Source organism: Oncorhynchus tshawytscha, linkage group LG03, assembly GCF_018296145.1.
Source record: "Oncorhynchus tshawytscha isolate Ot180627B linkage group LG03, Otsh_v2.0, whole genome shotgun sequence".
NCBI classification, from domain to species: Eukaryota; Metazoa; Chordata; class Actinopteri; order Salmoniformes; family Salmonidae; genus Oncorhynchus; species Oncorhynchus tshawytscha.
In genome coordinates this window covers 5,088,326-5,105,724 of record NC_056431.1, presented here as the reverse complement: position 1 = coordinate 5,105,724, position 17,399 = coordinate 5,088,326, and the positions used below count along the sequence as shown (strand labels likewise).

Sequence of the window (17,399 nt, the reverse complement as noted above, 5' to 3'; positions counted from 1 at the left end):
TCAATAAAGACATGAAAACGTATAATTGTGTGCTATTAGTTTAAGGAGATTGTGTTTGTTTATTGTTGTGAAATTTTATGACCAATTTATGCAGAAATCCAGGTAATTCCAAAGGGTTCACATACTTTTTCTTGCCACTATGTGTGTACATTTTACTATCAATTGGCAAAGGAGAGCCTCAAATATCACATTCATTTGTACATATCCACTGTATACATGAATTGCGGCAAAGTTGGTTCCTGTTTCAGTCATGTCTTTGGTCACATCGGTGTGGGTCATATAAAATAACCTAATGATTGGTTGACAATAGAGCCTCCCACAATGCAGGTGATGGCTGCAGGATGGAGTTGGTGAAGAGCACCTGCAGAAAAGTACTGTCGACTGCAGTCAAACCTTCATGACCTTTGATCACATGATGTATGTAAAGTTGGGCACATTCAAGTGGATCACTTTTGCCAAATCGTGACCATCGTTGGTCACTACCATTTAAAGTGTGTTGCATTATATTTATAAAAATTGACCACCTTGCGCCTACATGTTGACTGCATGAACCTCACAAAAATCAGGTGATCAAAGGTCATGCAGTTTCTGAAGTCGCCGCCGCAGTTGCTTCTCAACACCTGCGATATGAGACTTTCTAATCATTTAAATGTACACACATTAAGGATGCAGCTTGTGAATGTGCGATAAACTTTTACATTTATTCTGAAAAACTTTTGCAAACAGCAACTATGTTGACACTGCCATGTTGATCTGAGCCTTGCTGTTGGAAAACCACTAGTGTCCAACTTTCGGCTGTTGCAGATGCACCTCCCCAGACTTCACCCGAAGACTTTTGTCTAGTCGGCTTCGTTACGCTTACTGCCCGAACACACCCATTTTCTGAGCAGTGGCTGTCGATAAGACTTTTCTGGACCTCTCTTCCCGACAGTTAAAGGTCCCGAAGCTTTTGTGCATGTGCAAGAATCTGTACTTTACAGTCTCTGATCTACTCCTAGAGAACCTCCCTTCACATTTCTATCAATTGTGAATGATAACTTAAGTATTACCGGTGAAACATCCATAAAGCATCTGCATACCAAACATATGGTCTGTTTCAGGGGGATATGCAGATTTAGATCTTAATGAGTTAGTGTAGTCACGAATTACCCTACAGTGCAGTCACAAAGTACCCTACAGTGTTGTTTTATTATGTAGTGAGCGAATGTGTTAACAAGCAGATGGAGTTAACAAACTGTAGCATAGCCTAGCTGTGCTTAGTTCAAAATAAAATATTTTGCCTAATGGAGCATGATGTTGTGTTGGAGAAAAATGTGACCATTTGTACAATCATCCTAAAATCTCAGAAGAAATTACACAGTAACATAGTATGATACTCTTTTTGGTTCTGTTATATAGACCAGTATTAGTGTTTTTGCAGACATTGTTTCAGCTTTGATCTAACTAAATGAGCACCAGTCGCAACAGTAGCCTGTTTATGAGCCTCTTTATGAGTAAAGCCAAGACTGTGTGTAAAGTAGAGAATTTCACATGAGCAAAAGCTTCGGGACCTTCAGCTGTTGGGAAGATGGGGCCAGAAAAGTTGGATCCGCAGCCACTCCATACGTTCTATCCCCATAATCGTCAAGGTGGTAGGGTACTCCGATAGACAGTTGAATCAACCTTTCCACTGATGGGGACTAGAAGGTGAAAAACCTTTCTATGGGGGGGGTTTCCTGGCATCACCTCCGGCCCAACACCCAGGTGTCTGGGGGCAACTACCAGGATGAGGCAGATATTTCCACCCAGATGGGTAGCTGGTTGCTCTACATGCTGCTCACTGCAGCCAAGCCAGAGGAAGGAGCCCTTCATTACATACGTCAACTGACAGCCTGCTTGCTGGGTGGGCACATTCCACTAGACTAAACATGTGTGTATGGAATTCATGACAATGGGTGGAGCTCAAAAGTGTAGTGGCTCCCTCCTTCGACTCGTCTCCCCTGTTGCTTTTTCACCCATCCCATGTACTCAGACCTTTACAGATGAAGAGGAAGTGAATCCTGTATTTTACTATGAAATATGCCCCAGATAGACGACCTACATTCAGGGCTCTCGAAAAATCTGATATCTCCTTTCCGTCATTATACTACTGTACCACAGAAAGCAATTCACACCATAATATGTTCAATATCTTACCAACACTGAAGAAAGAACTAAATTACACATTGTTTCCCCAAATTTTTCTAATTTATTAATTTAAATAACTTAAAACGGACACAAAAATACCCACCCGTTAAGTTTCGCAAACACCTTCTCCCACCGAAGTAAAAGACAACTGTTGATTGTTTCCCTGGGAAATGTAGGCGCCAACATGCATTTAGATCGGAGGGAGAAAACATGCCCAGGAAACCCAGCCAGAGGAGATCATCGACTGGGGAGTTCCTTTCTATCAAATCTGTTGAGGCTTCCCTATTGACAAATACATTGTTTTTTTCCCCCAAATCTGGCCCATATGGGAACAGGATAGGAGCTGGATAGTGCATACGACCAGAGCAGGTTTTTGATCCATACAAATCAAATGAAAAACGTTTAACAATGAAGGTTCACAAGTACACTATTGGCAAATTAGTACTAAAGACCAGATGTGCAGCTATGACCATATAAATAAATATCCATAATTATACATGGGATATAATTAATAATCAATGATATGCACAATCCTGCACCCTAACCTAATCCTGTATGGACAATAACCTACTTCATACACGCACCAAGACATCTGAATATAGGCATGTCACTTTAAAACCACTCTGGCAAATACTGGACAATGAATAAACAATGACAATTTTGTAAAAATGCAAAAACAGAATAGTCATACATGGGGATAAACATTTACAAAAGAAATAAGAGCGAAATCATTTTTTAAAGTAATAATCAGACCAAATGTTGCTCCCTTCGTGTCCATCTCATGTCAACCACGACTAGACAAACATTTTCTAGGAAAACTGCTCATTGCTGCTTCCTCATTTGACTACCCAATGAATGACCATCTCGTCATGTTTTGTTTCACTCTAGGAATCAAAAAATATTGCATAATCGAATAAGTCCTCCACCCTTACTCCCGTCCAACAACCTGATCTCGTATAAGGTAACTCAACTCAGACGTGACAAAACATCTCACCAGTTTCCCAACACGAGGCTAGCTGGGCAGTACACAGTACCATTTCAGCAACAGGAGCCATGTCAAGAAGGGGGTGGGGAAAGAAAGAGGCTTTCTGTTTTTGCAAAATATCCAAGACATTTTGTTTAGTGAACACTGAACAGAAAGAAGCCTAATTTCAGATGGGGGAGATGAGTCAGACTGAAGCTCAAACAGTCTAGCTACTATATGACACACACAATCACTAGTGCTGTGTATGAAACACAATAAAGCCTTTCTCAGATCATGACAGTGAGGAACCATGGAGAGAACACACACACACACACACACACACCGGTGAACCCATTTGAATTCAGTCACTTTTTCACAACATCCCTTTTGTTTTAAACAAAACGTTCCAGACATGTTTTCCCATGGAAGAAGTGGTCAGAAAGAGACTTTCTGGACCTAAATGCCCAAAACATTCAGGAGATAAAGGTTCTCAAAGTTGACCTATTTTGCATACCCCACCCTACCAAGAAATCACTAAATAGTCTGACAACCCTGTTTGCAAGCTTTTAAAATATATCAAATCTCAACCGTTTATATTTTCCAGTGATGTAGACATGGATGTCTCATTGTGTGGTTCGCAAAAGGGGTAAAATTTGAGCACCTTTATCTTTTGTTTTGACATTGAGGTCCAAAAATTCACTTTCTGAGCACTTCTACAACAGACAAATATGTATGGAAGGTTTCATTCAAATTAAAAAGGGGTGCTGTCAAAAAGTAATTGAATGCAAATAGATTTATCCACAGGGGATTGGGAGAATATATGGCAACAAGGAATGAACAGGGATACAAGATGCAATGAGTACAAAAGGGACAGTAGAGTCAGGGGGATAGAAAGAGTCTGGGAGAGGGGGGCAATATTCAGTATACACACACACACACACACAGAGAGAGAGAAGACTCCAAACAGCATTAGAGTCGTCTCAACGCTCGCTTTTTATCAGTTTTCTTCTTCCCTACAACATTACTATTGCTACTACTACTGCTGGAGGTAGTACTGCTTCCATTGGCTCCGTTACCCAGAGCAGCAGAGGGGGCAACCCCTGGCCCCATCGCCCTCTTGGTAGGGTCCCCTGCGTGTTTTTTGGGCTGGGGGCCATCGGCGGGGTCCTGGGGCACCCCCGACGCCCCCCCGTGCCCCCCCATGGCATGGATCTCAGTCAGAAGGCGAGCACGGGATGCATACTCTGTATAGTCCTCCAGGAGCAGACGCCCCGCCTCCTCGTTGAGAGCCGACTCAGGGTTGGGATGGATCATAAGGCACTTGATAGTCTGAGAGAGAGAGAGAGAATGAACACCATTGAGTCATCAGGGTATATTTCAAGATTTTCCTTGAACCAAGCAGAGATGACTATACAAAATGTTAAGAATATAAAATGCACCAGATACAATATTTTCTTTCACCCACTGCTATTTTGGATTATTAAGAAGCATCCATAGAGATGCGTAAATGTTTCTTACCAGTAATACATGTCTGAGTCCCAGCTCTGCCCTCCAGTCCCTCTTCAGGACGTTGACACAGATCTCTCCCTTGTGGCCCACATTAGGGTGGAAGATCTTGGTTAAGAAGTAGCCCTTCGGTGGTGCAGCAGGGAAGTCCTTCCCCAGGACCAGGCGCATCCGGAAAACACCCCCGGCAAACGGGGTTCCTTCTATTGAAGCACAATAAATAAACCACGTCAAGCAGGGGTTGACATTACTGGTTGTCCAGGGCAGGTAAACTGAACAGTCGGTAAGGTGGAATCTGCCTTTTGTCCTGAAGACTAGCGTTCATTCACGTTGAATCGTGTTCCATTTGTTCATGTGCATAAGCGACTCAACAAAAAAATTAATCAAGCCAAGTGATCACACAGTTCTCCCTACATTCTCTTTCGCCTCCGTTACTCGTCTCACTCCATTCAGATCCGAACGCTCCCTCTACACAAACGAGTTGCGCACCCAAGCTCCCATTAAGACTATAGAAATTACTGCCTATAGAAATGCATCTATCAGATGGCATACACAAACAAAACTGTAGACAAGCTACATTCCTTGCCAAATCACGACAGCTTTATCACAAATTCAAAATGGACTGGTTAATTAAAGTAGGGAAATGTGTTCCAACTACGAGCTGCAGATTTGAAAAAAATTAATGCATCTGGTCCATTTAGCGAACTGCTAGTCTGTCATTTAGAATAGTTTACGGATGGACATATGTAACAAAAACATTGTTTTGATGAAGGCAAATAGCCAATAATAAGCTCATTACACCCTGTTAAAAAAGGAGTAGGCTAAACGTGCAGTGATATTGATGAGAAAGACGCACCTGTTTCAGTAGCAAATGTCAGTGCTCAAATGGCGGTAGGAGTCCATAACTTAACAAATGACCTTGCAACTCAAGTAGGCCTAAGTGTTTTCCAGTTCAGACAGTGAAGATTGGACAACTAAATCAAATGTTCAGGCCTTTGTGCCAACTGCCTCTAGTAGTGTGTTAGCTAGCCAGTGTGTAATCTGAGCATAGTTGAGGTCTAACCTGAATTAGCAACGAAAACTAAAGTTTGAGAATGACTTTTCTGGAAGCTGTGCTGCAACTTTTCCCCTACATTTTACATATTTACGTGGACCAGCCCCTAGCAATTTGTTTCAGCCAATGGGCTTCAACTCCTCGCCATTTGAGTAACAGTCAACAAGATACACACAGCAGTACCACTTGGCTGCTGAGCTTCACTTTCAGAACCTTTGTCTAAAAAGTGCACAAAAGTACCGGAGACTTAAATTTCATGCCTCTATGGAGTATTTTACATGTGTGATCATTACTTCATACTTTAACACACACTTTAACCCTTTTCATCAGAAGTCTGTCAGAGTAAAGATGTCTACATGCTTTCCACCCGAAACAGTTCGGAAGAGTTTGTGCATATATTAAGACAATATTTTGTGCCATTTCTTGTTAGTTTTGGACCTTGGTAAGTTTTTTTTGTTGTTGTTTGGGCGTACACTTTTTCTTGCAGCAAACCAAAGTTGGTAGCCAAGGTCAGTAGCCGAAGTCTACACCCCTTTGTCAGTGATTGGCCAACAGTAGGGATTCTTCAGTAAAGTCGGTTGTCATTCAACGAGAGACGACTCATTTTCATGAAAATGTTTCATTGCGAAATACTGCAAACATCCTTGTCAGAAACATCAAAACTATTGACAGATTTCTTGAGTTATCTTAGATTAATTCTGACTATGTTGAGGAAGGAAATACTGGCTAAGGCATTTAACAATGGACAAACAATACTATTTCTGCTTTTTACTTGTTTTTCCAAGCGAAGGTCTTTTAAGGGAGTATGCGAGCACACTCGTCTGATTCGCCTAGCCGACTTCAGCTAACCGCCAGCCGAACTGAAGCATGCTGACACCTTAAGACTTCTAACTTCTTTACAGATTTAGCATGAAACTCATTCAAACAATGTTCAAATGAAAGGTACTTTATTTTTTTATTTGTACATGTAGAAGACCATTTTCGTTTTTTGCCTGTACTTGCCCGATGGACAAGTACCTTTGAGAGCTTAATGTCAACCCCAGCATTAAGCATGTTCTACATTACAGCTTCCCTAGGCAGACAAAACATTTCCCATGACAGAGGTATGCGTTACCTGGTCCCTCGATGGCTGTATGGAGTTCTGTGATGTCTTCTTCGCTGGGGTAGATCTTGATGCCCTCAGGGGGATCTGCAGCTAGTGCAGACACCTCTTTGTACACCAGGCGCAGAACCTGGGGCGGTAAGTTCTCTACATTGGAGTTCTATAAATGGGGCACACACATACATTACTATTCTGTCCCACTACCAACAGAAAGGTGCAAATATGGTAAATACTATAGATATGGAAACCACACATCCCATGATCACAAACACATCAATAACAGGAAAATCTCAGTCAGGGACAATTTCAGTAAAGCTGTCACCAAAATGGTTGCTCAGAATCAATGTAGCTATCTACTGTCTGATAAGCCTTAGGCCTGTAGCCGATTAAACTCAACTCCACGATTTATGATGAGATGAGCTGCGATTAGTGTGAACAGACTGGAGCTCCTTAGTCACAAAATCTATTTGAATAAAAAACTACTGATTTCAACACCCAAAGAATAGCCCACACACATTCCGGTGTAATTGCGGGAGATACTTTGGATGCTATAATCAGTAGTTTTAGATAAAAACGATATTGTATGGGACTAAGTAACTCCAGTTTGCCCACACTAGTCGCTGCTCAACTCCATCGTAAATCGTGTAGTTGAGTCGACTACAGTACAGGCCAGGTGGTGAATCACGTTAATATCATCATGAGAGTGCAGTGGATAAGCTGTGTGTCACAACTGACAACTGCGATTTCAGCCAATGTCTGGCAGTTTACTTCATTGATAAATGTACAAACCGGTCAAAGTTAAGATATTGTATTTGCATTTTCTAGCCATACAAAACGGACATCAAGTTAGCCATTCTGTCTTTGCCAAATAAAGCTAGGTTGTAGCTGGCTAGCGAATTAACAGTTAGCCAAAAGCTAGCTAATGGTAGCATTGCTGCCTACAATTACTGACTAGTTCACATCATTGTCAAATCAAATAGCTAATGTACCATTAAATCGCCAAACCGTTTAACATATTGATGTAGTTCTTATTACAACTCATCAATTTAGCTAAAAGAGAGGAAATAAGATATCTAACTAGCAAGCTAACATTAGGTAGCTAGCCAGCCAAATCATCATCATTAGGTAGCTAGCTAACTTGCATAGGTAGCTACATACGCCAACTTTGGGGTGTGCTAACGTTATGATAGTTAATTTGCTGACAATCGTGTAGAAGTTAGTTAGTGATTAATCTTTATGTTGGACAGTTTTCCATTTAAATTGTGTTCGGGAGAAGTGTCAACACTGAACTGGCCTGCAAAAGAAAATCGTAGCCAACGTTATATCAGCTAACGCCAGTTAGTTAGTTAACTATAGCAAGCAAATAACCAACCAACGTTAGCTACCCTACTTAACTAGTTAGCTAAGTTAGGTCTCGGCTAAGTAACGTTACTGTAGTTAGCTAGTTAACGTCAGCTAAACAGCTGGCAAACAATTTGACTTGCTTTGTTAGCTAGCTAAATAACCAATAATTGTATCCATTTATGAAAGTGTTTGTAAACAATTTTTACTTACCATGTCTTCCGAAGAATATTAGTATTCAGGTGACTGGGGCTAGCTAACTCTGTGATCCTCGTCTAAATAGCAACGGTAGCTAGCAACTAATAAATGCTTGTAGCTTATGCTTGATCGATGAGAAAGTGGTTCACGACACCTCAAATAAATGAATAAATGCAGGTATCGCCGACTATTTAGATCTCGAATGCCAAGCAAGCGATCAAGTTATGCTAACGCGTTAGCCAGCTGCAGCTTGCTAGCTGAAATTCTTCTCCTCAAAAGTTCAGATACACTGATAGCACGTAAACTCCAATTCGTTATTCTGCTAAAAACAGCATGCTTTTGGGGGTAAATAACGTATACAATAAAGGGAAGCGAGCTACTGGAATAAAGTTTTTTTTAGCCAAAGTTATGTGGTGGCCAAGTGCTAGAGTAGCTAGCCAGCTACTATTTTCGTTGACACGGAACACAACTACGTCTCCCAAATGAAATTGTGTTGTCTTGACCAATCGGTATTTTAGCCATACAACACGTGTACAAACAACGTAACCAACAAGACCAATCACATATCGTAGGTGCTCTGTCGTCATACTACTTGACATTTCCACCAGCCATCCAAAGTCGAGAATGTCAAAGATGATTCCAAGCCATAGGTGCGTTTGAAAAACTCATACCCACCCAGAGGGTAGGTCTTCATCTTGACAGACAGCCGCACACAATATAAACTTTTTCTAAACTTCAATGTAACCTAACCCCAGTGAACCTAACTCTACCATACAATATACCAAGAGACGGCAGTGTCGGAGGAAGGCTTAATAACTGGCCGTGATTGGGAGTCCCATAGGGCGGTGCACAATTGGCCCAGCGTCGTTAGGGTATGGCTGGTAGGCCGTCATTGTAAATAAGAATTTGTTCTTAACTGACTTGCCTAGTTAAAATAAATAAGACTTCTAAACAATATTGAGAAATAGCTAATCAATCAGCACTGACTCTATGCACACTCACATACACTGACACCCCAACACACATGCATACACTGCTGCTACTGTCTATTATCTATCCTGTTGCCTATTCTCTTTAACCCTACCTATATGTACAATACATAGCTACCTCAATTACGTTGTACCCCTTCACATTGACTCTACTCGTACTCCCTCGTTATTCACTGCATATTTATTCCTTGTGTTACTATTTTATTTTTATTTGATCTTTAACTATGCATTGTTGGAAAAGGACCCGTAAGTAAGCATTTCACTGTGAGTCTACACCTGTTGTCTACGAAGCATGTGACAAATACAATTTGATTTTAATTTAATACTAGTCGAGGTACCAGTCTTTTTAGCTAACATTCAACTCCTTGCCACTCCTGTCATTGGCTTTGGCAAGGAGTGGAATGTAATAGCTGAGCAGAGACACAGAGATGGCAACCAGGCTAGAATGCAACATATCAGAGAGAATTTAGAACGTTCGATGCTATCAGAAGCATGAACTATTAGTCAAAATGTTAGATATGCTTGGGAATTACTACAATAGCAACTTTGTGTAACAATATGGTTGTCATTCTAATGTTCACAAATAACGCCATCCATTCCAAAGCATTACAACAAATGTAGCTATTTCTCAAATCTGTCCATAATAACCATAATTCTTTAGGATCTTCCACAAATCAACTTTTCACTCTTCATGACTTTTGGTGAGCAGCACAATAAAACCTGTGTACGTAAGCCCTTGTTGCATGAGGTAAAACATTACTTTGCTCATGGTTAAGGTACCAAACCATCAAGCACTGGCATCCAACATTATAATAAATAAGGGGTTAAATATCTGTACCTGTAAGACTCTTATCACATGAATGACTTGCATGGAGGAAACTTTTACAGCTCACAGCAAATCTAATGTAAGTGTTGCTTCTGTACAAACAAAAAACAGAAAGCATCACAGCCTGCCAACCCCAGTCTACTGACATCAATGTGTGACTGTGGGGACATAAGCTCAGATTGAATTTGAAAGCCCCTGGCTCTGACCAAACGTCCTGAGAACTATGGTCACAAAGGCCAGAGTGGGAATGTGCCTACCATGTGCCAGACACAGAATATTGCCTGTTATTTAAAAGTAAATTAATGTAGATGAGTGATTATTAATGCCATCCTCAAGATACATTGATACACACGAGATTTGAAAAGGTACATTCTAAGTAACATTACATTTAAATTATTCATAGAATCCATAATTTTGGAAGGGGAAGTTTTGGCTTTTAACCCCCACTGAGACTTTTTCCTGCAGTATTTCTATTGAACACTAGAGTGCGCCTCATCACTACATTGTCTGCGTGTTTTTATTTTTGGATTCTGGTTCTGGATATTTCCTTCGAATTATTTGTCGGAAAACAGTGCACAGAGATTTTCCCTTGTGGCCCTCTCTGCAATCAGAAAATGTTTTTCGATTAATGACATGATTGTTTGCGTCATATGCAAATACATTTAGTCAAATGTGATTTTTAGCTACCTCAATACAATAAAATACAATAAAGTCATTCAGTCATTTTTATTTACATTAAACCCCCAAACCAGTTTATACTAAGGCACTAACTTGTAATGCTCATTTGGACAGGATGTTTGTGGCTTTTCCCATAGAGATAGATAGAGGACTCTAGTGCCCAAATGTCTATTTTAGAATGGGCAGTGCCATTGAGCACTTTCACTATTTTAAAGTAGTCACTGGGTGGGACTTCCTATGGGTTAAGGAAGGATCACATAATTCCAACCAGGTCACCAGGAGGGATCAGCCAATGCATTATACTTGTGAACAAACATTCCATAACTGCAGGTGGCAGTAAATCTGCAAGCTTTATACCTGTTCAAACAGGTGGCAGTATGCACCAAGTGGCCAGGGTTCCAGTCTAGAAGAATGGTTTTGACTGCTCCCACAGTTTTGCTTCTGTACCGCAGTTTAATCTTAAGGACCGGAACATTTTTTTCAATTTTCAACTAAAATGACATACCCAAATCTAACTGCCTGTAGCTCAGGATTTGAAGCAAGGATATGCATATTCTTGATACCATTTGAAAGGAAACACTGAAGTTTGTGGAAATTTGAAATTAATGTAGGAGAATATAAGACATTAGATCTGGTAAAAGATAATACAAAGAAAAAAAACATGCTTTTCTTTTTTTGTACCATCATCTTTGAAATGCAAGAGAAAGGCCATAATGTATTATTCCAGCCCAGGCGCTATTTAGATTTTAGCCACTAGATGGCAGCAGTATATGTGCAAAGTTTTAGACAGAGCCAATGAACCATTGCATATCTGTTGAAAATGTTGTATCAAGACTGCCCAAATGTGCCTAATTGGTTTATAAATACATTTTCAAGTTCATAATTGTGCACTCTCCTCAAACAATAGCAATAGCATTATTTCACTATAATAGCTACTGTAAATTGGACAGTGCAGCTAGATTAACAAGAATACAACCTCATGCTAATCACATTAGCCTACATTAGTTCAACCGTCCCGTACGCCCGGCCCAAAAAGACAATTTCCATACACTGTCACATAGAGAAGTCAGATTAGAACATTCTTAATAAGACACTTAGTCATCTCCTTTGTGAACAAAACATCCAATGAATTTTTCAATAATTGTTGCTGAGGCCGTTTTTTTTCCATCACTCATAGCCGAAGATATTTACATTTATATTCATCAAATGTCTGCTCTGTTTTTGGATGGTGTGATGGCGTCATCACTGCTTGCACTGCTCCTTGTGCGGTTGCATCCCAGATATAGACGGTCCATGAAATTAATCAACGTATGCGAACGTGAGTAGATTACCTTGAAAACAACGGTCGGACATTTTGGATGTAGTCTTCAGTTCTTATTATATCTCAGTGGTATGCACACATTCAGTTTGTTTACCAAATCATAGAAAATGGACTACTTCAAAATGGAGATGCCCTCAATTGCGCTGCCCCTGCTCTCACAAATGATGCGATGTCTATCTAAGTCTATGGGCTTTTCCAGGCGCGCCATCTTTGCTGGCACCACGCATAGTTCCTGGCTTTCAGCGCGCACTAATCTCTGATTGGATAGCCTGATGCGCGTTGCAGAGAAATTCAGCGAGGACAAAAACTACGCTCAATTTACGGGGCGTGACAGTTGAACAACAACAATCAAGCTTCCGGTTTTTTCCCATTCTTACTAGAGAGTTCACTAGCATGTTCTTGTGAGCGTAAAATCAGCAAGTTTATGTATAATAGATTTACGTGTACACTAGGTACATTTTATTATTTTGTTTGTCGTGGAATAAGAGCACCGAAAGAGCTATTACTGACTTTGATACACCGCTTTATTTGGCCATTACACTGCGGACAACTTCCAATACGGTAAAGACTGATGTAGTTAGTTAGCTAATAATTGAATGAAATTAAGCATTCTTTTGTACTTCGAATGCACGTGTTTTTTCTGGAGTATTACAGAGGAGATAGCTATTGTTTTGTTCCCTTGGAAAGTGTTTCATTCATTCCCTTTTCACTGTTTTGTTGAAAGTTCATCTTCAACAATGTATTGGACAGCTGCTGTTAACATGCTTGTGTTTTGTGTATTTTGTCTATCAACAGGGTTATTATGAGCGAAGGAGAGGTATTCCACGAGAAGCAGCGACTGGAGTTGTGCGCCATTCATGCTCTGAACAACGTTCTGCAAGAACAAGTGTTCACCAAGGAGACGGCAGATGACATCTGCAAGCGGTGAGGTCACTTAGGTCAGGCGATGTGCGTGTAATGTCATCTTTAGGAGGCGGTGTTTTGGCTAAACAGAGTTCTTTGTGTCAATGATAACACACAGGCTCTTCAATATGCAATCTCTGCATGTAAATCATCAAGTACTGTTATAAGCCTGTGATCCAAAGAGCACCCACCACACACTTTCTCCATGAGTTCCAAGAGCATGTGAATCTGTTTTTACCATGTTCCCCTCTTTCCCCTTCCTCCCCAGGCTAGCTCCACAATGTGTGGTGAACCCTCACCGCTCTATGCTGGGCACAGGCAACTATGACGTCAACGTCATCATGGCTGCCCTACAGAGCAGAGAGTTGGCTGCAGTATGGTGGGACAAACGCAGGTCAGACATCAATACCTCAGGGCCAGACCAATTCGGAAGAGATGATTGGCAATGAAATACACCTGTGTAATAAATCCAACCAAGTACTGTACAGGTCACAAAGAGCTACAGTTTTATTGACCAAATAAAATATACTGATAAGGAAACTTCGCCACAGATTCTGTCTACTCCTACTGTTCATCCCCTTCACCACCACTGTGGCTCTGTTGATTTTAAACCAAAATCTCCTTCCCTTTTCCTATTTCTCCCTCAGAACAGTACAGAGTCTCTGTGTTGACAAGGTCCAGGGGTTCATCCTGAACGTTCCGTCACGTGTCTCTCTTGGAATTGTGTCCCTCCCCGTCAAGCGGCGGCACTGGCTTGCAGTGCGCCAGGTTAATGGACACTACTACAACCTCGACTCCAAACTAAAGAGTCCTGTCTGCATCGGGAATGAAGCAGATCTCCGGTGAGTGATGGGAGGGACAACGACTATGCAGACATGTGTTGTACAACTCCTAATCAAAGGCACAGTATCTCAAACTTTATGCTCAACTTCTCATGCTTGTTGTTTACAAACAGAAATGTCCCTCTGTAAAAAAAAAATTGCATAGTAATCCTGTCAGGAACTCTTGAATGCAGCCCACAATTTGACTGGTAGACTACTCGTCAGTTAGAGTTTGATCTGATCCTGTTAGAGGAGTGGTCACATGGGGCTTACCACAGTGTCTGTTTGTTACAGTTTGTACTTTGCACTCTTGTAAACCAGTCTCTATCGCTCTCTCTCCCTCACCACACTCCGCTTTTCTCAGTACATTTCTCAGTGAACAGCTGTCTCCGGACGTGGCAGAGATGCTCCTGGTTGTGAGGAGGGACGTGGAGGAGTACGGAACCTGGCTGAACTCTGATGACCTCAGGAAGTGATTCCTCTGGCCTGGGCATTCCATTCATTCAACATGGGACTCAAACTCCTGCTCTACTCTGGAAAAACAAATAACATTTTAGAAAACAAGAGACTCTTAACAAAAAGTACATATTTCAGGAAATGCATTACCGGTTGCTGAGGAGTGTGGGCACTGTTACACACACACACACGAAGTTCCAAAGAGAATTTAAGATGACGAGGGATTTCTGTCCCAAATGGCTTGTTTGTAAGTTTACTGGCCTTTGTTTGGATTTCTACACTACAGCAGCATCTATATCCTCTTTCCTTCCCTCTCTTCCTTCTCTTCTCTTCCTATGCACTGCACTGTCAAGGTAGACCAGTTAGAACTGGTTTGTCTTTTAGTTATTCTATGCACTGAGAAGGTACAGAGGAGGCACTGGATGTCATGTTGACAACTGACTATGTGAAAATAACGCTTCTATGTTTGTGTTCTGTCTGCGTCTACATCTAACTGCATATCCAAGTGAATGGGAGTACTGTCTTTCTGTTACACTTGCTCAAACTACACACACGCTCAAACTACACACACAGAGGATATAAAGAAAATGTTATTTATATGTAACGATGTGTCTCATTGTCTTTGTGTGCATACAATCTTTGAGGTTCAGCAGTACCATTGAGTGATTTAAATAAGGCCAAACTTTATTCATTGTTATTATTTTATTTATATTAGACTCTGGAGTGAAAAAGGATGCCATTCAAAAGGAGCATTGATTATACCATACAAACGCAATTCAAGGGTTAACAAGGTCAGTAGGCAAGGAGGGTGTTCAATGAAATCTGACATCACATATTTACATAACATCCTATAGAGACCCCAGAAACCCACTGCTATATAGTTATTGCTATTTATGGTAGGGCTACTGCTGCACCAGTGGCAGGAGTTTTATTGCTATGTGCCTGCTGTCATTGCATGGGATTTGTAGTTCTCCAATGGTCGAGGTTGGATGGGAGTTGTAGTTCTCCATTCAGCCTACAAAGAGGTGGTACTATAGCCCTCTCTTGAATGTTCTTTTTAAGAGCAAAGTTTCATGAGGGGATGGGCAACTCCAGTCCTTGGGGACTTGGTGTCCCTTCTGCCCCGGACTCCAATAATCGCCTAATCATGATCTTCAGTTTAGAATGCAATTAGTTTATTCACCACTCCGGCCCCAAGGACAGGAGTTGCCCATCCCTGATTTAGATAATGTATACAGTATAGTATCAGAAGGTAATACAAGGGAGGTACAGAATTTTCACCTATAAAAAGTAAATCAAATAAAAATTGCACGTTGAATACCAAGTGAGGAGACTGCATCATTCACCCAAAAATGTGTCTTGTTTCTATGTGTCAGTGTTTCTCTACAACAAGATATAGATATAAAAACGTGAAAATAAATTGGTGCTACATTTAAAAAACATAGAACTACAATGTCAATACCATTCTGGCTCGCCTCGCAACTGTTGACACTGGACAGACAAGGGGGATTGTAAGGGGTGACTGACCGAGTGAACCTGGTTCAGACCTCTTCATAATCATGCTACCTACTGTATCTATTTTACATTAGCTTACTGTGAGGTTCTACAGCAGGCCATTCAACCTTCTTGGTACTGATGTTACGCACCTTTAATTTACATCTAAAGCTCAATTTTGGGGGATTGGTTATTTTTTCTTCATCTCAGTAAAGTGTCCATTAATAAGAAAACGGGAAAAAAATCTGTACTTTTTTAAACAAACAAAAAATTAGCGTGAATACAGGTTCCTTGAATGGGCGGAGTTGGGGTGTGTTTGACTACCCCCGTAACCAGTCAGCATGCTGGGAGAGTACTGTACTTTCAGAAACAGCGTTTTGATTCGATATGGGGGAGCCGCCATTGAAGATCCACAGAGGAGGGTGTGTAGAGAGAAGGGAGACAAGAAAACAACAAGAAATCTCCATTATTCAAATTTGTTTCAAAATCATCTCATTTATGAAGATGAGCTCTCACATGGTCACGTTATTCCCCTAACAACAGGGGTAGAGGAGGTAGAAGTTATCCACAACCACTGATCCAGGGTCTTTACCTCCAAATGGTTAAGGTTAGGAATGGGTGTCAGGTAATCTGATCCCAGATCAGAGGTGGAAGGAGGCTACTTCTACCACAAGCACCAGGGACTGTTGTAAAAGTTAGGACTGGGATGGTAATGCTAGAAAGGACAAAGGTAGGGTAATGGTTAGGGTTAGGTCTCAGGTTTGTGGTCAGAAAGCACTGTATGTACGTCCTTTCTAGCATGTCCAAAGTCAGAGAGGTGACAACTGACGGAGTTAGTTGTTAGGGGCAGAAAGTGAGCTTTCCCATTCAAGCGATAGTACACATACTTTAGGTTGGTTGAATAAAAAAAAGAATGCCAGTTTACAGCAGGTGCGTAGACAGAATTTAGTTGGTAGATGGGCCTGCAGAAATTTGGATGGGCCAACACTACCCAGGCCCACCCATGCCTACACTCCTGGCCTACAGGGCCCTGTGAGGTTGGAGCCACACCACCATCCTCACCACCATCACAACCATCATCACCACTACCATCACCACCATCCCCAATACCATCACAACCATCATCACCACTACCATCACCACCATCCCCACTACCATCACAACCATCATCCCCACTACCATCACCATCATCCCCACTACCATCACAACTATCATCGCCACCATCACAACTATTATCATCACAACCATCTCCACTACCATCCCCACTATCCCCACTACCATCACCACCATCCCCACTACCATCACCACCATCACAACCATCCCCACTACCATCACCACCATCACAACCATCATCTCCACTACCATCACCACCATCACAACCATCATCACCACTACCATCACCATCCCCACCATGACCACCATCACCACTCCCATCACCACCTTGACCATCACCACCATCACCACTCCCATCACCTTGACCATCACCACCATGACCACCATCACCACTACCGTCACCACCTTGACCATCACCACCATGACCACCATCACCACTCCCATCACCACCTTGACCATTACCACCA

At 41.5% G+C, this 17,399-nt stretch overlaps 3 protein-coding genes across 8 annotated transcripts in view; 1 reads left to right on the top strand and 2 right to left on the bottom strand.

The window, feature by feature from the left end:
* Positions 1-25: 25 nt before the first annotated feature.
* On the bottom strand, positions 26-8,902 carry LOC112236457 (ubiquitin-conjugating enzyme E2 S). Its single transcript, XM_024405049.2, has 4 exons — positions 8,347-8,902; positions 6,805-6,952; positions 4,649-4,839; positions 26-4,459 (listed from the first exon to the last, which is right to left on the bottom strand). The coding sequence occupies exons 1-4, from the start codon at positions 8,347-8,349 to the stop codon at positions 4,100-4,102; spliced, it is 702 nt and encodes a 233-aa protein (XP_024260817.1). The 5' UTR covers positions 8,350-8,902; the 3' UTR covers positions 26-4,099.
* Positions 8,903-12,467: 3,565 nt separating this feature from the next.
* Positions 12,468-14,929, top strand: LOC112236455 (josephin-2). The gene is made up of 5 exons (XM_024405048.2): positions 12,468-12,706; positions 12,941-13,069; positions 13,317-13,442; positions 13,696-13,890; positions 14,234-14,929. The coding sequence occupies exons 1-5, from the start codon at positions 12,570-12,572 to the stop codon at positions 14,343-14,345; spliced, it is 699 nt and encodes a 232-aa protein (XP_024260816.2). The 5' UTR covers positions 12,468-12,569; the 3' UTR covers positions 14,346-14,929.
* A 54-nt stretch (positions 14,930-14,983) lies between these two features.
* Positions 14,984-17,399, bottom strand: part of LOC112240395 (protein tweety homolog 1) — a 40,370-nt gene continuing 37,954 nt past the window's right edge. For 4 of the 6 annotated variants that reach the window (XM_042308188.1, XM_042308194.1, XM_042308184.1 and 1 more), the window contains one exon: positions 14,984-16,174. In XM_042308188.1, the coding sequence (XP_042164122.1) occupies positions 16,156-16,174 (19 nt within the window). In that variant the 3' untranslated portion in view covers positions 14,984-16,155. Of the gene's footprint in view, positions 16,180-17,399 lie in introns of all 6 variants that reach the window. The other 2 variants (XM_042308185.1, XM_042308200.1) reach the window with 1 other exon arrangement.